At 41.7% G+C, this 21,707-nt stretch overlaps 1 protein-coding gene across 3 annotated transcripts in view; it reads left to right on the plus strand.

Moving 5' to 3' along the window:
- Positions 1-21,707, plus strand: part of srbd1 (S1 RNA binding domain 1) — a 240,207-nt gene that overhangs the window by 175,265 nt on the left and 43,235 nt on the right. For all 3 annotated transcript variants that reach the window (XM_080200634.1, XM_080200635.1, XM_080200636.1), the window contains 3 exons: positions 11,770-11,876; positions 14,925-15,101; positions 15,536-15,691. In XM_080200634.1, coding sequence (XP_080056760.1) covers positions 11,770-11,876; positions 14,925-15,101; positions 15,536-15,691 — 440 coding nt within the window. The remainder of the gene's footprint in view (positions 1-11,769; positions 11,877-14,924; positions 15,102-15,535; positions 15,692-21,707) is intronic.

A 21,707-nucleotide genomic window follows, 5' to 3' on the forward strand; every position in this document is an offset into this window, starting at 1 on the left:
GTGGTAAACCATAGTCTGTAGGAGGAAACCTTTTGAAAGTTGAGCTCAAAATGCCCTCAACATACCCCTTCATGCAAAAGTTTTAAGTGCTTGTAATTTCAACTGTTGAAAGTTTAAAGGGTCTGGGTGATTGATACTTCTGTTGACCTGCAGTAAAAAGTAGGTTTCAAAGAGAGTGGAAAGTTATCAATGAATTATTTTTGTTTTAAATATTTTTTGCACATCCTGTTGTCACTATAAGGTTCATAGGTTCCATAAAATGTATAGTAAGGGAATGAGCATTGAAATAGATTGCTTGGCTTAGGGGGCTTGAGGCGCTGTGCGGGGAGTGGCGGTGGGAGGCACGTCGTGGTATGGATGGGGTATGAGGTGGCAAATATGGGGCATGTGGAGTTATAAAAGGTGGGTAAGGACATGAGGTGGCCATTGTAGTGGGTGAGTGGGGAGAGCATGAGGAGTGAGGGCTAGAGCGCCTTGATTTTTTTCTCATTGTAACAGTGATGAAGTCAGCCATGCTTAGCATCCGGCAGCCCTGAACTTTTTCCTGAGTTGGCTGGCCTAACTGCAGCCTGTACCCATAATGAAAATCCTGTCCCTCCCGACACTTACTCCAGAGGCGGGCAGGCTGTGCTGGGAATTTTCTTAACTCCAGCTATCCACGTTAAAGATCAAAATCAAGTCCAAGGTGCTTGTTGAACTTTTTTAGTTAATGTTTTTTCTGAGATATGTATTCAAACAGTGCAATAGCTACCCTAACTCTTACAAATGCTAGTAAGTCCACGGCAACACCATTAATTATCTTGCAGCATCGATTGCTTTTATGATTTGGCCCTGCACTTTGCTGAAACAAACACTTTCAACAATAGAGCTGGAATTAACCTTATAGCCTAAAAAGAAACACTTAAAAGAGTAAACTTGTTAAACTTTTATTTCAGTTTTCATCCCGGCTCGCTCTCCCTGTCAATTTGGAGTTGGAGTAGCATTGTTTTTTTTAAAAAAATGGTTTTGATTGGCTAGCAATAAAGTCCTTGGACTTGGATTCAATCAAACAAAATATAAGAATGAAGATTTAGTCACTTGATAGACATTGTATTTATGTTGGAAGAGAAAGGGCTGTAGATGGAATGTGTAAACCTATCCTTGATGTGTTAAGGAAATGTGAAACAAGTGTAAAAATAACTTTGATTTCACCATTGGTAAAAAGCTGTACAATTGTGCGAAAACGTACCTTGGCTTGTAGTAACTGTATACAGTTAAAACATGTTGAATTTTCATCCCATGGTAAATGATTCATGATTTAAGGATTTTATGATGGGTTAGCCTTGTTTTTGGTTGATTGTTGCATTTGATTGGCAACAAGTTTTCAGTTAAATGAGAGGACATAATGACATGGGGTGGTTTGGCTGGTGTTCCAGTTTCCATTCAATTACATAATGTTTAACCTCACAGTAAAACTAAATTTAAGGAGCATTGAAATGGCATTGCTTGGCACAGGAGGTATGAAGGGTACTGGGGGTAGGTGGGAGGGCATGAGATGGCAAGGATGGGGTATGAGGGTGACCATTGTGGTGGGTGGGTGAGGGGCGTGAGGAATGTGTAGGGTGGGTGAAGGATAGAGGGCCTTGATTTTTTTCATTATAACCGTGACAAAGTCAACCACCCTTGGCATTAGGCAACCTCTGAAGTTGCCCCCTAACTCATTCCTGGGTTGGCTGGTCTGACAGCAGCCATTGATGTTTAACGGTGACGAGATGCTCATTTTTATTTTGCTGCTGCATAAAATGGTTCAAAGTGGACAAAGGAGCAGGTTCAATTTTGACTGTGAAATATGTAAGTTTTAGTTTTCTGTTTTATGCCAAGTGTGCGCACCCCCCCCACCCCAAGCATGCTTACACTTGGAGCCATGTGTCTTCTGTTACTTGGGTCTCTTGACCCTATTCTCGTGCATGAGAATGGTGGTGGGTGCTACAGGGTAACTATTTGATCATGGAACCAACACACTTGAACCTCATTCCATTCTTACTCATCTTCTGCATACACTCTCAGTCCGCCGGTTCTCGCTCAAAAGCAGGAATGAAAATAAGAAGTGCTGGATAAACTCAGCAGGTCTGTCCGCATCTGTGAAGAGAGAAGCAGAAGTAATGTTTTGAGTCCATCTGACCCTTCTACGGAGCAGGAACCCCAATTGATACTTCCCTTTCAAATCATAGAATTGCTGCAGTATAGAAGGAGGCCATTCAGCCCATCAAGTCTGCACCGACAACACTTTCACCCAGGCCCTATCCCTGTAACCTCATGCATTTACCCATCTAATCCTCCTGACACTAAGGCAATTTAGTAAAACCATTCAACCTAACCCACATATCTTTGGACTGTGGGAAGAAACCAGAACATCCAGAAGAAACCCATGCAGATACGGGGATCATGTGCAAACTCCACACAGACAGTGACCCTTGGCCAGAATTGAACCTGAGTCCCTGGTGCTGTGAGGCAGCAGTGCTAACTACTGTGCCACCGTGCCGCCCGTAATCCAGGGACGTTGGGGTAAATTATAATGAACCCACTGGCTGAGGACAACTAATTCGGCACAACATAAGATTTTGACCTATGGCTGTTCTGGTTTTTATGGTTCAGCTAGCTACTCAGTGCCTTTAGTGACTTGAGCTGCCACTGAAGCTAACGTGGAAATAATCTTAATGCAAAATTGAAACAGTGCTGTTAAAAGTATGCGTGTTGTGTTCCTTTATCAAAACCAGAAAAGTAACCAGGCACAGTTTTCAATTAGCTGCAAAATATTTTGTGTATTTCTTGATTTCTGTGTTTTTGTAGAGAATTTTTTTGCAGAGGTACGCTGGAAAAGAAATCAATATTTTGAACAATGAAGAGTTATTTTGCTCCTTGAAGGGTTAATCTTCCAGGGGTTAGTGGAGTTAGGAGATGGGTGAAGCTTATTTTCTTTAGTTTTGTTTTTCCTAAAATATTGGAGTAATACTGGGCACGCAGAATTCAAAGATTATGGATTTTCTCAGTGTTGTGGATAATAAAATGGATATTTGTGTATCTTGTACTTCGAATTTGACATGTTCTGGTGCTGAGCAGACAGTGTAATGTTTTTTCAAACGTTTCCTGTGCTTCTTGCAGCCTTTAGTCTTTCATGGGTCATTCAACACATGCTAACCTTAATGACTTTTTAGTGCTGTCACATGCCAATCAAATTGTGATTAGCATTCTCCAGTGAATGGAGAAAGTAAGCGTTCTTTCAGTTAAATCACTTTTGCTGCATATGAAGATGTCCAGGGAGTGATTTTTATTTATCCTGCCCTAAAGGCACGGTAGAAGACGATACCAGGAAAAAAGCAAATCCCGATGACAAGCCTGTAATTAGTTTTGTCTTGAGCCATCTATTTGATATTTTCGCTGCTATTATATAGTTGCTTTGCTCATCAAAGGGAGGGAATTATTGTGGAGTCGCGCTAACATGATATATCAACTTACAATGCCACAGAATGTAAGTGAAAAGATACATACAAAAATGGCAGTTTAACCTATAGATAAAATCCAAGGAGAATGGAAAATTATGCAGAAAATCAACTGGTATGACAGCCATTTTCCAATATTTTCAGTGCCGACTGGTTTTCTCCAAAGTGGACCTGCTGATAGCACTGATCTGCATGGCGATAGAATGGGCTCAATTTGACCAACCCTCTGGAGATGGGCTGGAAAGTGGAAAGCCTTGGAGAGTGGCGCCCGAGAGGAACTCAATATTTTCCCACTACCATGGGATATTGTCAACAGTGGGAATGTCAGTGGCATGACTGTCCATCAATCAGGGGCAAACAGCCAATTAAACCAATTAGCAGCCATTTTCTGTCTCCTGTGGCATTGTGTTTGGTCTCCAATGCATGGGGGAGCCATGGTGGCTGTCTGAGGTCGGAGGCCTTTCTCAATATAGCACCCCGGGTCCACTGGCTATAGCCGCACCAGCGGCTTTAACACACCATTGGAGGGTGGTGCCCTCTGATTGCTGGGGCTTGCCCGCCTTGGCACAATTTTTAGAAATTTTGCCTGACCTACAAGGGCACCTGAATATGGAGGCACTCTCTTCCTCGCCTTGCAGGCTCAGTAGTGGCCATCTCAGTCCATTGAACTGCTGAGCTGTCAGTCCTCTGATTGGGCCGGCACCTCGGTGAGGCTGACTGCCACCTTCAACAGGGTGGCCTGGCAGCTGTCTCTTGGCCATTGCCACAGGATCCTACCGTACGTACAAACTTCTGCTTGGACATGGAAGTCACTTTTGATCCCGGAGTGGGGGACAATTTTGGTAAGATTTCAGCCAATGTGTCAGTGTTCATAATGAGTTGCTGCAGTCAAGCTGTATTGCTAGTGCCCGACAGTAGGGAGCACAGATCCAGGATGAAAGTGAACAATGCACAAACGAAGGAATTATTCATTTTAAAGTGAATTGTTTTGATGATTCCAAAGTTTTTCAGATGAAAGGTAGAATTTACTCTGTCATTGCAACAGCGGAATGTGGTACAAAATGACTACCTGTATTTTTGAAATACCTTTGACTCTTTGAAGTTTGATATCTGAAGGGTGCTCTCCAAATCTCTGGATGAATAATTAAATTCATATTCCTATATGATTATAAATATGTGTGCATTTACGGGGAAACTAAGTACAGGAGGAAGATGGGAATAGGATAAGAGTTAAATGAAGTACAGTGAAAGGAGACTCGTGCAGAGACAGAGCAGTTGAGCCGAATGATCTGTTTCTGTGCTGTGAGTTCTATATAGTTTGTTCCAGAGCAACATTTCAGAGGAGCTGAAAAATTGGATTCTGAGCTGATCCTGTGTTTCATTGTCTTCATGATATAGTAGTAATTTGCATTATTCCCCAAGCATGCTAAACTGAATCAGCTTAGCACAATTGGCAGGGCAAGGGGCACAAAAATAAGTTGTAGTCACAAAAAGTGCAGTCTGTGATCATCATATCATCTTGGTTCAGTTATTTAGTGTAGGAATGCTTTTGACAGGAGCAGAGCTGTCAGTGACATTGGCTTCAGGTGTGTTTTATAGATTTCTTGCCTGGTATGTTTCTGATCTTAGCTAAATCTTCAGAGGAGATGCAGAGCAGATTCACAGCACTTCCTTCACAAAGAATGCTGTAAAGTGAGAAAGTTAATACTGCAGTGCCTTCTTATATGTGTCTGGCTTAAGTGTAACTTTAGGAACCTTCGTACAGGCTCATAATTATTCCCCGAAAAACATCATGTGTAATTAGGAAAGCTAGAGAAAAACAAAAACCATTATCTATTTAAAACATTGTATTTAGCTTATTCTCACATATTATGTTCCCAATTATATGCAAACTGCCTGCAGCCGATTGGCTCATGTTGTATTTCAGAAGCAGCAAATAATCACAACTGCACAGATATGGATCGCGTGTTACTTTCGTCCAACAATCAGGGATAAAAATGGTCCATCAGTAATTCCATGAAAGGGGTTGAAACAGAAATGCCAATCAGTAACGGAGACTATAGTGAGGATAAAGGAAACAAAGTGAATTGCTCAGATTCTTTGGCTGTCTTCACTAAGCTTAAAACTTACAACTGAAATGAGGCTTGTAGCATAATAAAAATAAAATTGCTAGAAAATGATTGAAGTTATCTTGAGGATATTTTGTGTTTGATTGACATGACTGCTTTCTACCTGAAACCTTTAGGGGCGATTTTACCAAAAGATTTCTAAGTGCCAAATAAGTGTGAAAATGGGAGAGTTGGGCCCAATTTTTGGGGCAAGCTCCCTGCCGCAATCATATGACACTTGAGGAAAAAAAAATTAGGCAAAATGTGATTTGCGTCAGGAGGGGGAGTGAGTGGAGCCTATTCATGCTGGGAAGCTGGCTGCTGAGCTATAGGGGCATTATTGCGCATGCGGTAGCATTGTGCATGCACTGTGCACAAGGTCTGGCACTGCTCCCACCCCCCAGGACATCGCATCTCCTCTCGATTCCTTCCCCCACCTGTCTAATCACCCCTTGCCTCCAGATGATTGTGGGCACTAGGCTGATTATGTCCAGCAGAACAGGGCTGGTAATATTGAGAGAAGCAAGAAACCTGGCACAGAGCCTGTTTTTCGTCTCTTGCCTAATTTTACTGGCTGACCACGCCAATCGACTGCCACGATGAGCCAGTAAGATCCTCCCTTTGTCTAAATGTATTAGCCATGCATGCCCTTGGAGCCAATACTATTAGGTGAGGAATCATAGAATCTGTACAGTGCAGAAGGAGGCCATTCAGCCCATCGAATCTGCACCGACCACAATCCCATCAAGGCCCTATCCCCATAACCGCATGCATTTACCTTAGCTAGCACCCCCCCCCCCCCCCCCCCCCCCCCGGACACTAATGGGCAATTTAGCATGGCCAATCCACCTAATCCACACATCTTTGGATTGTGGGAGGAAACTGGAGCACCCAGAGGAAACCCACGCAGTCACAGGAAGAATGTGCAAACTCCACACAGACAGTGACCCAAGCCAGGAATCAAACCTGGGTTCCTGGCATAGTGAGGCAGCAGTGCTAACCACTGTGCTAACCACCCCATGGTGGCACAGTGGTTCAGGCGTCTGAACTATATCAGATATAGTTACTGGCGCAAACTAATGTGAATAACTTCAGAAATACTTGATTGACAGCACGATGTGTCAGTCCCACTATATGCTTGAATGTTCTGGTTGTATGAAAACCTCAACTAGCATATAAATTTTTTCTCCTGAACTAGTTTTCTGGGGAAGAAACCCAAAATATTTTGTATTGGAGTAAAGAACAATGTATGGCATGATCCCATTGCTTTTTTAAAAACAGAGCAGGGATATTAACCCTTGGCCAATATTTATCCACAATCGACATCATAAAAGAAACAAATTATCTGATCATTATCACGGTGTTTGTGGGAATTTGCTGAGACCAAATTAGCTGCTGTGTTTCCTCTCGTATAACAGTGCCTACACTTCAAAACAGAAAGCACCTCTAGCTTTCAGATGTCCAGAGATCATGAAAATCATTGCTTAAATCCAAGGCCTTCCTTTTTCTTCCCTCCCATCCTCTTTGCTTCTGCCCCTCTCCCCTTCTGATCTTCTCTTCCTGCTTCCTTCCTTCCCTTTGGCCTTCCTCCTCCTTCCTACTCTCCCTCCCTTCCCTTCTGCCTCCCTACCTGCTTCCTTCTGCCCCTCTTTCTTCTCTCACTCTCTTTCTTCTCTCACTCTCTTTCTTCTCTCACTCTCTTTCTTCTCTCACTCTCTTTCTTCTCTCACTCTCTTTCTTCTCTCCCCCTCCTGCTCTACCTGCCTCCCTCCTTCCTTCCTTTCCTCCCTCCCTCGAAGGGTGTGAAATTATTTGTCGCAACCAAAGACAAAGTAAAATTTATAATTTGATCTTTGAGGAAATATTTAATAATATGATAGTTGGATGGGAGAGGTTGAAAGATGTTTGGACATAAAATTAAGCCCATTTGTATAAATTCCGTGTGTGTGTGTGTAAGTGGCTAAAATTTAAAATTGCATGCATTCAAGGAGAGCTGCCAATTCCTTATAATTTTGTGCACTCAACATTGCTATTAAATGTGGAATCAGTGACCCATTAGTAATACAATGCAAATAATTAACACAACTGTGTAGGTACAGCAGTAAAGTGTGCATTAGAGGAATTGCTCAAACTGCAGAGTGGTCTTTTCGGACTATACCTATTGTTTCCAGTTCTGTTCACTGAGGCAGTTCAGCTGTAAAGGACTAGAGGATTGATGTATGAGGAGAGATTGAAGAAATGTGTTTTTTTTTTCATAATTGAAAGAAAATGACTTAGAGGTGATCGTGTGGAGAAATTTGATATCTCATTTGTAGTTAAAGTGGGACAGCACCACACAGGAGGAAAAGAAAAATATGGCGCCTGTATGAGCTCTGAGCTGCTATCCTACACTCTCATTCATCCAGTTCAGAGCTGCTCTTGCAGAGGTTTGGAGGAAAGTTGCTTTTCCACCTGTTGTCTTGCATGTGGATTGATTCATGTCTTGGACCTGGAACAGAATAAATTGCATGTCAGACATGCATTATTGAAAGGACATATAATCTGAGAGTAATGATCTATAATATGCAAAGAGAGAAATTGAAAAGTTTCAATTTCATTTATTTGTAGAAAATCTCTTCATTTTAAGAAGCTTCCATATAAGACTAGATTCCAGAAAAAACATGGAAAACTTGGTGGATTATTCTCCAAAGAATGTAATCAAAGTGACATGGGGTTGTAGTTAGAATTCAGGAAAAAAGAACCTGGTAAAATGATATCAGGAAGCATCAATTCATGTGGCTTTGACTGCATTTATGAATAGAAAAACTTAAACCACAAACATTCTTTATGGTTACACTTAATATGGTTCATTGTTTGTAGCACATTCAAATGTCTTAAAACTCCCATCAAATTCTGAACTGTGTATATGAGAGTGTCCTAAAATTGAAAGCAATAACTTCAATCTGCACTAAACATCAAGCTCAAGTTATTTCGAACTATGGGGGAAACATTTGAATGAAGACTAGAGTGTTCGAATTTACATAAAAGATTTATATGCGTGCTTGCTACCTGTTCATGAAAATGAAAAATAATTAATTCCTCTTGATAAGTAAAAGCAATTTTGGAACTAAATTATAGAGATAAGAAAGCCAGCTGCAATCCCGGATCTGTGCTGAGTTAGCTGATCTCAGCAGAGGTAATAATGAGGGTGAATTTCTGCAAGGGTTTTCCTGCTTAACTGTCACAACTTAGGAGAGGCATGGAATCTTTAGGAAAACAACAAATGCTGGAGGAACCTCCTGTGAAAGTTCACCCCAGTGAGATACTCCTAATGGTCTCAATGTCCCCAGACAAGTGATATCAAAATTCAATCCAGGCTCTTGTCTCTGACAGCTGCCATTGAGTACCAATTGAATCAGGCATTGCCGAGATCGGCTGCGCATCAAATAGTTTACAGTAATATTAATCACGATGGAGGTGCATAATAAAGAATTATAATTGAACCGAGTAACTGGGGAGAGGGAGCTTGCCAGTACCTGTGGAAAAATAGGATCGTAGAATCCCTACAGTGCGGAAAGAGGCCATTTAGCCCATCAAGCTTGCACCAACAATGAGGTGGCTGGGCATTCTTGACGAAGGGACAGGCTGTCCCGAAAGCTTGCGGCTTTTGCTGCAAATAAACCTGTTTGGACTTTAATCTGGCGTTGTGGGATTTCTTTCTGTTTTACCCCAGTCTAACGCCGGCATCTCCACATCATGGCCGACAATCCCACCCAGACCCTATCACCGTAACCCCATTTATTTACCTTGCTAATCTCCCTAATGCTACGGGGCAATTGAGCATAGCCAATTAATCTAACCCACACGTCTTTGGACTGTGGGCAGAAACCAGAGCTCCCTGAGGAAACCCACGCTGACACGGGGAGAATGTGCAGAGTCCGCACAGTTACCCAAGTCTGGAATTGAACCTGGATCGCTGGCATTATGAGGCAGCATTGCTGACCACTGTGCCATCATGTACTGTGAGGGCTTTTGGTTGAGAGTTGAGGAAGGAGAAAAATGTATGCTCATCCATCTGATTTTTAAATAGGAGTTACCAGGAATAATAATTAATACTTATTATGTTACTGAAGGCAAGCAAACTTTTGATTAAAAACAAAAAGTGATCGAAAGAAACTTGTGTACACAACAAAGAAATCAGAGTTCAAGAAACCACACAAACATCAAAAGGCAAAACATGAAATGAGATGGCCTTTTATCATTTGCCTGAAGTATAAGCATGTATTTTTATTATGGGAACCTATAATTTTAGAGGGATTTTCTAAATCGACAGGTGAATATATAAATCTACAGGTGGATAAATAACTTCAAAAAACTGTATTTTAATTGGAACACTTCTTCTGTATCCTTTCATTTTGATGTAAATTGAATGTGAGGTTACAAAAGAAAATCAATGTAATTTTACCTAGTCTACTTTCCCTCTATAAAATGCAATGTGGAATATATACAACATATATCATGTTTGTTCATTTATTCTTTCAGCGTTCCCCAACAGTAACACAATTATGCTGTTATGGATGTCTCGATTTATAAGGGACTTAAAGTACAAATCTGAAAATGCTGTTCAGCCCACTCTAGTAACTCTCTTGTTCAAGTTTCCTTTCTGGACCTGAATTGACATTGGTCCCAATATTCCTCTCTTTCTCCCCACTCTCCTCATCAATCAGGTGCAGAACAGGCAAAGTATATTGAAAATATGCTCCACTGTTGGAGGTGGAGGTGGGTTGGGCCAGTAGTGGATCCAGCTATACCCTTATTGCAGGCTTGCCCCTTTACCCAAGATTTTGTGGAAATCAGTTGTGACCTTCAGGGTCTTGTGTCTGCTGTTGAACACCATCAGAAAGTTCCATGGCCCTATGATTTCATTGGGCCTCTGAAAATCTGAAAAAGAATGTTGGAACTTGTCATACGACCCTTTATGCCTTGCCGTCGAGACCCACTAAGGCAAGACCCAAGACTAACCACGTAAGTATGCCACCAGAAGTGGGTACTTCTAAGTGGTATGGAAGGCAGTTGAGCTGAAAGGTGGTGAATGTTCCTGCCTTTCTTATTCACAGTGGCACAGTGGTTAACACTGCTGCCTCATAGCGCCTGAGGTCTGGATTCGATTCCTGGCTTAGGTCACTATCTGTATAGAGTCTGCACGTTCTTCCTGTGTCTGTGTGGGCTTCCTTCGGGTGGCCCAGTTTCCTCCTACAATCCAAAGATGTGTGGGTTAGTGAATTGACCATGCTAAATTGCCCCTTAGTATCAAGGGGACTAACTAGAAAGATGTATGGGGTTATGGGGTTGGAGCCTGAATGGGATTGTGGTCCGTACAAACTCGATTGGCTAATTGGCTTGCTTCTGCATTGCAGGATTTAAGATTCTATGACATTCCAACCCAGGATGCATGTCATTTTTGAGATGGTTTCCTCAAAGTCCTCAGAAGTCCTGAAAGTAGGGCCTGCATCTATGCTGAATTTGTGGAGGGAAACATCTGGGGAATGGAGAGTCGAGTTTAGATAATATACAACAAATTATATCCATGCCAGCTAGCTTCTTATTGCCACCAGTGCAATGTTATGATAAATCTAGTGTCCAAATAATCATTCCTACTTTCGACTTACCCTGGTCTCTGGTTTCAGGATCGCCCATGCACCGTTATATCCGCCATGCAGTAGCACAAATGAATAGACCAGTGGCATGGCCAGAAGGGCTTGCAAATCAGAAGTTCTAATAATATCGTTACCTATTCATAACAGACCTTTGAGAACACTTATGAAGCGAGGAGTATGATATACAGTAGCTAATATGAATTGTGAGCTGTTAATAGATTTATTCAAGTGAGCGGTTAGCAGCATTTCCAAATGTCAATCAGTGAATAATCCTTAACTTTGTTGTGTCAATGTGGATGAATTGTAAAATTGTACAATTTTTAACTTGTGTTCTATAGCAGAAATATTTCTAAGAACTTGCTTAGAAATAAAGGGTCACAAAGTATTGGGTTGTAACTAGCTGCACTTTATACAGTTCCATAGGTGTCAGCTGCATTATAATTTTATTTAAAGAAGGATCCAGTGTTAGTTATGTTACAAAATGTGAATGATATAAGGATTTTTTTTTCATACACGTTCTAAGCAATGATTGTTCCTTGGTTTCAGCATGATGTGTCCCAGACTTTGCTTAAAGCCACCTTGGACAGTGTGGTTGAAGAATGTGTCAGCTTTGTGGGAGTGGATATCAACATCAGTTCGGAAACTCTTATGAGGTAGGCAGATTCTTTTCCAGTGCCGTAATTACATGGCAATGGATCACAGGGTCTCTGTTTAGACTGTCTCTTAACTTAATCTCAGCTGGTGCTTTGTGGTCTTGTTTTTAGATTGTCAGCTGTATGGGGAATGGCAAGTTTAGACAGTATTTTACCTGCACAGTATTTTTAAAAGTCTTCCTTTGAAGAAAAAATGGGATGAAGGACATAAAACAAAATGCGCCAAGTTATGAATTATGGTCCAAGTTAAATGCACAATCTCTTTGAACTAATGCAGCATATATGTGTGTCTGTGCGTGTATGTATTTTTTTAATGTTTATATTTTGGGTCAGAGAATTAATGTACTGCGCTAAAACATGCACTAGGATTTCTGTAATGAAACCATTGAGTATAAAGTAGATTTTTAAAGATTCTTTCATGGGATTTGGGCATCATTGGTTTTTTGTTGCCCTCCCTAATTGCCCTTGAATAGAGTGGCCTAGTAGGACATTTCAGAGGCAGATCAGCGTCAACCATGTTCTTATGGGTCCAGAGTCACATGTAGGCTAAACCAGGTAAGTGTTTTGTATTTGTATTAATTCTTATTAGCGACTGACGTTCTGTTGTCGCCGGATGTGACGTTACAAGTGCCTAGCGTGAGAAACAGGCTCAGAGTAATATAACATACACCTGTAAATAAAACTCCATTGTTTAAACTCTTTGTGCTCCCTAGCATCATTCTCCATTGTACATCATAAAAACTGGTGCTGCTACACACTGGGGACGAAGAAATTTGCCAAGAAAATTCAGGCACTAAAAAGTTAGACAAGAAGCTTTTCTCATATGCTCTGGACCGGACAGGCTAGGTAGATATGAGTAACGATACTCTGCAGCAGTTAAAAAGCTGGGTGTGTTAAATAAGAGGTTGAAGTTTGGATTGTTGACTTGTGTAAAAGAAAAATCAAGGTGGCTGTTGGAAACGCATTGCAAAGTGTGCATATGGAAAACATCCATTAATAGAGCAAATAGCATGAGCTTTCAGCGTCACGGGAACCATGATAAAAATATGGAGGGATGGAGCTCCTATGCTGAGCGTTTTGGCTATTTTGCACTGGCAAACAAAATAGTGGAAGATATGAAGGTGCCCTCTTTCCTGAGCAAAATGGGGCAAAGTCTCAGAAGTTTAGTGCAACCTGAGAAGCCAGGCAGTAAAACATATGAACAAATCGTAGATATTTTGCAAGCACATTTTTCGCCAAAGCTGTTGGTGATTGCAGAACACTTCAGATTCAACAGAAGAAGCCAAGAAGAGGGAGAGTCAATTGCACAATTCATGGCTTTGCTTAAAAAACTTGCAGAATATTGTCAGTTTGGAGATGTGATGAATGACATAATTTGTCTGTTGGCTCTGCAGTTGGGCAGTACAGAAATATTTGCTAGCCATGTGTAGCCTTACTCAGGAAAAGGCCATGGATGTTGCTGTTTCGATGGAACTAGCTGCTCAAGAAGCTCAGCAATTCAGCTTGTATACTTGAATACACAAAATGGTGGCTGAATTAACAGCTAAGCAACTCAAATATCATATGTGTCACCAGGGCGCAAAAATAGGCCATTCTGCAGCTTAATGCTGCTGTAAAGATATGGTATAGTGAAGCTGTGGGGGAAGAAATTCCATTACCCCCTGTATGGGAGAGAATTTACGGTGTTGGCCAGCCATCATCTGCTAACTATCATTTTTGGACCGTACATGGGTCCACTTGCAGCAAGTAGAATGAGAAGATGAGCATTGCTTTTGTCTGCATATACTTAAAAAAAAATTAACCATCGACAGCCAAGTTTACACTGTCATGGACATGGACACTACAAGATTTCCACTGCCAGGTAGTTCATCAGACTACTCAAGCTGGAATATCTTCTGCAAGTAGACAATCCACCAGTTACTTGTAGACAAGTGTGGAAGCATACTTGGAGTCATCCGATACTTACAGAAGTGATGGATTTGATATTAGGAGGAAAGACCTCAGAACTACCACCTAATCTGACTGCACTATTCCAGGAGATTGGAGCTGTCAGTGCAGCCAGGATGGCTTCTATGGGGACTCATTCTGCCATCATTGAGAAAGAGAGTTCTAGAAAAGTTGTGTGAGGGCCATTGCAGAATCATAAACATGAAGGAGTAGTTATTTCTAATGGCTTGGAATCGATGCAGAAATTAAAGAGAAAGCCAGAACATGTTCCTCCTGTGCAAAGCCAGCTATCGCTGCATCCATGGAAACAGCCTGAAGAGGCTTGTCACGTGGACTTTGCAGGACTTTTTGAAAGACATATGTGTTTGGTAACAGTTGATACTCCCACAAAGTGGCCAGAGGTCATTGTGATGAAATCTGCTTCATCGAAAGAGATGACCGAGAAGCGAGGAGAAGTATGTGGTTGATTTAGATTCCCTGGACAACTGGTAAGCCATAATGGACCTCAGTTTGTCACACAAGAATGTGAAGATTTCTTGCAACGTAATGGTATTCAACATACTGGCCCTGATTTTACCTGCATGCCCACCCTGCTCACAGAACAGCATTCCATGTTGGCCTTGGGCGCGATCTTCTGAACCTTGGGCAGGAGTGCTGATAAAATTCTGGCCATTAAGTCCACACTGTATGGATTAGCAGAGTATTTCATCCAAACCATGAAACATACTTTGAGAGCAACCAGGAACAAGGAGGGTAGATAGGTGGGGTTATGGGGATAGGGCCTGGATGGGATTGTTGTTGGTGCAAGCTTGATGGGCCAAATGTCCTCCTTCTGCACGGTAGGGATTCAGACTCCCGTAATCAAAAATTACTTTGACACAGCTTAAGCCGGAAAGCATGAATGCTGTGAAAACCTTTTATTCTGTATTGCAAGCAGCTGTATGAGATAACCCCTCCAGCACTCTAAGGATGACGACTCAAAAGTACTTCCCTTCATCAGAACCTTGGTGTATTTCAGTCTTTAAAGGGTGCGTGCCCGCACGGTTAACTTGAACGCAAAATGTTTTTTGTCACGCATTTAACTTAGTTCCTGTTTTCCAGACATGTTGCCGGACTCAACTCCAGTAGAGCAAAAAATATAATTGAATGGCGTGAGAAGAATGGACCATTCATCAACAGAGAACAGCTGAAGGCAGTCAAAGGCTTGGGTCCAAAAACATTTCAACAGTGCGCTGGTTTCATCCGAATTAACCCAGAAAACATTAAGAACTTTTGCAGGTAAGTAAATTTCTTTCAAGCTGTTTTTCTTTATGATAAAGGAAAACCAAAACAGCGACCCTGAAGTGGTCTCAGAATGAGTTCCTTTGCTATCGAATGATGCCGAAATATTCCAAATCAATTAAGCTGACGTGTGACAGAGGTGCAACAGGACAGTATCAGAAAATAAACGCTGTGATTGGCCTTGGTTTTAAGACGTTGATTGGCAAACAACATTTTGGACTGGATCTCTGTGCAACATTGGAGCACAGTAAGAAGTCTCATAACACCAGGTTGTACATTATGGGTGGTGGTAGGGCTGGTTAAACCTGGCTTTAACCTGGTGTTGTGAGACTTCTTACTGTGTTTACCCCAGTCCAACACTAGCATCTCCACATCACAACATTGGAGCCGCAGTCATGTCATTTTACACTCTTCTGTTTTGGTTTCAACAGCAATCAGCAGCACTCCAGTAGCACCGCTGAAGCAGGTGCCAAAGGGGGCACCACCGGGAAATCCAGCAAAAAGGGCAAAGCCATGTGCATCTCAATGGAGCCAAACCCTTTAGATCAGACATGTATCCATCCTGAATCGTATGCCATAGTGACAAGGTAAGGACACAAGCAGAAGGCGTGAACTACCCTAGCAATGTAGATGAAATTTATTTCTGTCATAAGGACCAGCTGAAATACGTTTCCTTTCAAAATGCCAAATTTTATGTGAGATCATAAGTTAATTGCCATTCTTATGCACACCAAAGTAATAAATAGAAAAATTGCCGGTTAATATACTTTAACAGCAGTTTATATTGCAAGCATAATGTAGGTAGTTTTGTTCAAGCATAACATTTTAAGTGCCAAAAGTCTCTTGTTTTTGAATAAAAGTTGTCTTGTTAAATTGAAAATAACTAATTACGCAATTTATGCAGTAAGTTGTAACTTCCAACACCCATCAGAATCTGTAATTTCAGCAATCCTTTCTGCCCTACCACCACCCATAATGTTTAAAATATTATTTAGAGTGTGTAGTTGTTTTGTGTAAATGATGACAACAAAGAGCATAACATTATCATTGAATGGTAGAAGCCCAAAGCATTTGGCAGGTGTTGGTGTAAAAGTAATCTGTGTTGGCAGTGAAATCTGAGACAGGAAGGTGGCTTGTAGCAACCTTATAAAATCACACTTGCGTGTGTGCATCATAACCGTGCAGTTATCATGGTTTTATCTGGATTTAATCTTGGCTTATTTTTTATGTGTGAAATTCGGATGAACTAAGGCCATCACCTCCACGGTGTGACAGAGGTGTTAAACGAGTGTCAACTGAACTGGGTTAAGACCTGGTAGGTTTTTTTTAGGAATGCCAGCACTGCCTCAGAACTAGGGACTTTTACTCCTCAGATACCTGGTGCACATATCTGGTATCGTGTTACTTCCTCTGAGATGCAACTATTTAACCATGTGATGAAATAAACAAAGGCAGTGTCCTCTGGCTAACCAGCTGACGAGACCAGTTAGAAGCATCACAATAAGTGGAGTGACTCAACTATCTGGAACATTGTTACCTCCAAAATAGCATTACATTCTCAGTTTCTGCCTTTGAATGCTTCACAATGAATCAGGTTTGAATGTTTGATTCACAATGTTCTCTGTGTGACAGAATTATAAGCTTGTTCTTTATAAACTGGTTAACAATTTTATTACATAGTGCTCAGAGGGAATCATTCCCCTTAAGGTTTATGTTGGGCCAAATTGATTTTCTTACCAAGGAGTTCCTTGAAAAGTTTTTTTTCATATAAACCTTGATAGAATGTCCTGAAGTTATCAAGTTAAAATTATAATAGCCCTGCCAGAGGCAGGCAGCAGATGTATGTATTTAAATAGAGTGGCATCATCGTGAACATTTGGCTATACAGTTCTGTATTTTACATTGTATATGTATGTATAAATGCACTGTCGAAAAACAGCTTGGGAAATAGAATCATAGAATCTCTGCAATGCAAAAGGAGGCCATTTGGTCCATTGAGCCTGCACTGACAACAATCCCTCCCAGGCCCTAGCTCTGTATTCCTGTGTATATACTCTGCTGGTTTCCATAACACAAAGGAGCAATTTAGCATGACCAATCCACCTAACCTGCACATCTTTGGAGTGTGGCAGAAAACCAGAACCCTCTGGGGAAACCCACACTGACATGGGGAGAATGCAAACTCCACACAGACGGTTACCTGAGGCTGAAATTGAACTCAGGTCCTTGGCGCTGGGAGGCAGCAGTGCTAACCACTGTGCTGCCCAGATTAAATTTAATTTAATCTGATCCTGTTAGGCTGTGACCAAAACAAGAGGAAGCGACATTTGTGTCAAATTCAATGCTTGGGTCCCTGCAATTTTATAAATGATAATGACAGTAGTTATCAGTGCTTCTTTTTATCTCTACAATCTTACTGGATGTGTGAGAGTAGTGGAGATAAAGCCTTAGCTACAGTGGTTTTCATAGATGACTTGCTGAGGAAACTTGTGAAACGATGAGCTAAATCTTCCTGTCTCTGGATCATCAGAGACCAGATGTACAATTGTGGATGCATGCCGGGATCTTATGGAAGTGCCGATGCAAGGAACTGGAAAGGAATTGCCTGCGAAGTTTAAATTTCCATTGGACAACTCCAGGTGACCCTCCACAAAAGTCTCTGACTCTGAGTTAGAATTGGAGACATTGGGCACTCCCACAGCGCTTGTCTGTATAGTTAACCACATTAAAACTTGGTCTAACATCTAGTTAAATCCACAACTGACTTCCCCCCACTATCCCCAAACACCTGCCTGACCTGAACCGACTATCACTTTTGACTACACCCCAAACACCTGACTATCCACCTGACTCAACCACCCCCAATCATTCAACCATTCCCCTGACTGCCTGAATACTTGCCAACCCAGACCTGACTACACTCCCCACCCCAGCCAGACTCGACTAGCTACCTGTCTACTTGAGTCCTAACCCAGCTACGCTGCCCTGGATACCCCATCCCCATTTGGACCAGACTAATCCTTCCCCAAACAGGCCGGACCACACTCCCTGACCACACTCGACTGCTCCTCTTCTCCACCTTTCTCCTGACCAAGTCCTCACTTCCCACCCAGAAATCTAAATGGTTTTGTGTGAGAAAGAACTAGGAAAGCTAATGAGGTTATTGGAGAAATTGAGGTTCATGATGTTAGTTTGGGTGTGGCATTCCTCAGTATAGGAGTTGATTCAGTGGATGTGGATGGGCCATGTACTGGAGATAGAAATGCAATATCATGATGATGGACTAGTTGTATGATTTCAATTTCATCTCAAGGTCAAATGAGGGGCTGAATTTGTGTACTTTTAGGTTCAGTTTTGAGCACGCTAAGCAAAGAGGGGTTGAAATTTGAGGCATGCAATATCTGATGAGAACTGAACAGTATTAACTGATTGGATAGTTTCAATTAGCAGTGGAATTAGAATTGGTGCTTGATGGCCAACTGGATTGAGCGGATTGACCAGACATGGCAAAGATTTTGGAGAGGTGGGCAGCATAGTGGTTAGCACTACTGCTTCACAGCGCCACAGACCCAGGTTCGATTCCAGCCTCAGGTGACTGTGCAGAGTTTGCACATTCTCCCAGTGTCTGCGTGGGTTTCCTCTGGGTGCTCCAGTTTCCTCCCACAGTCCAACGATGTGCAGGTTAGGTTGATTGGTTGTGTCAAATTGCCCCTTAGTGTCAGGGGGATTTGTGGGATAAATATGTGAGGTTACAGGGGTAAGGCCTGGGTGCGATAGTCATTGGTGCAGGCCTGATGGGCCACATGGCCTCCTTTCTGCAATGTAGCAATTCTATGAGGTAAATAAGGGCAAGCAGGACACTTCACTGTCGTCATGGTTTATTTGCAGTATTGTTGACCAGGGCAGTCTTGGTGCTGTGAGGACAAATTTAAAGTGAATTTTAATAGAGAAATGGTGGGAAAGGTGAGTGTCAGTAACTGGGAGATGTTAGATGATACAAGTAACATGAAATGTGAAATCATTATTCATGCCTGATACCAATTCCATCGCTACACATGCCTTTGACCAAATGGAGTGTACAATGTATTTTATGATTTCCAGAATATTAATGCAGCTTCAATTTTTATAAATTAATCCAGCATGCATTCTAGAACACATTCTTCCAAGTTTCAGCACTTCAAATGTTAAAGGTAATATGCAAAGTAACAAAATAGTTATCAAATCAAAACCTTTGGGCCTTATTAATGCTGTAGACATATTGTGGTGTGACTGTTCAGAGATACCGTGATCTCGTTAAAAATAGTAACATTGACTTTGCAACAGAATCCTCCCTCTCTGCCTGTGACTAGTCATTTTGCAAAAAATATGTGCTTACAGAGTACAATTGAGATACGCAAGAGAAATATTCATTAAAAATTTTCTCATGTTAGAGAACATAATTGTGACAGGATGCCCGATTGAAACGTATTGTCAGCTAGTTAATCATAGTTGATTTATTTTATGTTTATTGGTGTCACAAGTAGGCTTACATTAACACTGCAGTGAAGTTATGGTAGTAGTAGCAATGGAGCTGCTCTACAAAACAAATACTCAAAGCCAAAATTGGTACTAGTCAGCTCTTGTTTTATTTAAGTGCGTAAACGTTCCCATCATCTTTACTTGGAAAGTTCTATTCTATATTCAAGCAACAGTTCCATGAATTCTGTCTGGCGGAGAAATAGTATGCAAGTATTTGATCTCAGTTTAATTTATGGACCATCTTCGATTGAAATGGAATATTGAGGTTTAGACATGGTGGAACCATCGCAACTTCTGACTAACTGAACTCTTTGGATATAATTTAAAGCAGTATAGGATTTGTAGATTTCTTCTAGTGATGCAGTTTGTCATAAACATCCTCCCCGCCTCATTCTACTTATATTACCACTGGTCTTTTGTTGGACAAGTAACATTCTAAATCAGGCTCTGATTCAGGCACTATTTGTGGCATTCCAGCCTATACTCAGGATCATAGTTCTTAACGATTTCACTAAGTCACTGAAAGTGCGACTCAGGGAGTCGAATTAGTTATGCCTAGTATTTGTCACGGTTACCAGATCTTCCTTAGTTTCCTCAAAGCCTCTTGCCAAGCAAGACTTTGTGGATGGATAGAGAGGGAGGAGCCCCTAAAGAAAATCAACTCTAACAGCCACGTTTCGGTGATGAGTTTTTAATGGCACAAAGAAAATAGACTATTTATAAAGTTTTGCACAGTTTTCAAAGACCAGGGCAGAAGTTAAAGAAGTGTCAACTCAACGACCAAAACACTTAATTTGTTTCTGATGGAGGTGATGCTTCATGCTGGTTACCTCAATGGCACACAGTATGAACACCGCCCAGCAGGGTGTACTCCATAACTGAGATTTTACTGCCCTGCCCGCCACGGGAATTGGAACAGGTGAGGGGGCGGACCTTGGGAAGATCTGTCTTTAAAAATTACAATGAGTAAATTATCCCCAGATTAATGTTCTTATTTATTTGTTTTGCTTGCCTTGCTTCCTTTCTGAATGGGCGCACAGCATATAAGATTGACCAGCTGGAGTACTGTGTGCAGTTTTGGGCGGCGCACCTGCGCAAGGATATTTTGGCCCTGGAGGGAGTGCAGAGGAGGTTTACTAGGCTGATACCGGAGTTGAGGGGATTGAGCTATGAGGAGAGGCTGAATAAACTAGGCTTGTACTCGTTAGAGTTTAGAAGAATGAGGGGAGATCTCATTGAGACGTATAAGATGATGAATGGGATGGATAGGATAGAGGTGGAGAGACTCTTCCCGCTCAAAAAAGACAGTAGGACTAGGGGGCACAGCCTCAAGATAAAGGGGAGGCGGTTTAGAACGGAGTTGAGGAGGAACTTCTTCACTCAAAGGGTGGTGAATCTCTGGAATTCTCTGCCCGTAGAAGTGGTGGAGGCTGCCTCGCTAAATATTTTTAAGAAGCGGGTTGATGGGTTCTTGATAAGAGAGGGGATTAAGGGTTATGGGGAGAGGGCGGGAAAGTGGAACTGAGCCACGACAGATCAGCCATGATCTTATTGAATGGCGGGGCAGGCTCGAAGGGCTAGATGGCCTACTCCTGCTCCTATTTCTTATGTTCTTATTGGTTGCTCTTACTGCCATTTGATTCAAAGAACATAGTTTAATTTCTCGAGGTAATCAGCAAGTCAAGCAGCATCTGTGGAAGATAAAGCAGAACTAATGTTTCAGGTCAGTGACCTTTTGGTGCCCAAGCTGCTGAATTTTTCAGACATTTTCTGCTTTTTTGTCAGATTTCCAGCATATGCAGTATTTTACTTTTGTAATGGACTTAATTCTGTTTTGTATGCTGCCTTATTCAAAACATTTTGTACACCAGGTCAGAGCCTCCTCACTGTTTGTGAATTGTGCAGAGGTTAGATGTAGCTACCAGTGAGAATCTATACTCTGAAGATTGAATTTGTGCCAGCAACTGGGGAAGGAGGGCATGGAGGTCAGTTCAATGGCATGTCATGCTGTAATGGCACACCATGAACCCTGGGATTCTGACTATTAGATTAAAGCCAGTGCAGCATTATTCCTCAATTGTAGCT

Source organism: Carcharhinus amblyrhynchos, chromosome 12 (genome assembly GCF_965287045.1).
Source record: "Carcharhinus amblyrhynchos chromosome 12, sCarAmb.v2.hapA, whole genome shotgun sequence".
Taxonomy (NCBI): Eukaryota; Metazoa; Chordata; class Chondrichthyes; order Carcharhiniformes; family Carcharhinidae; genus Carcharhinus; species Carcharhinus amblyrhynchos.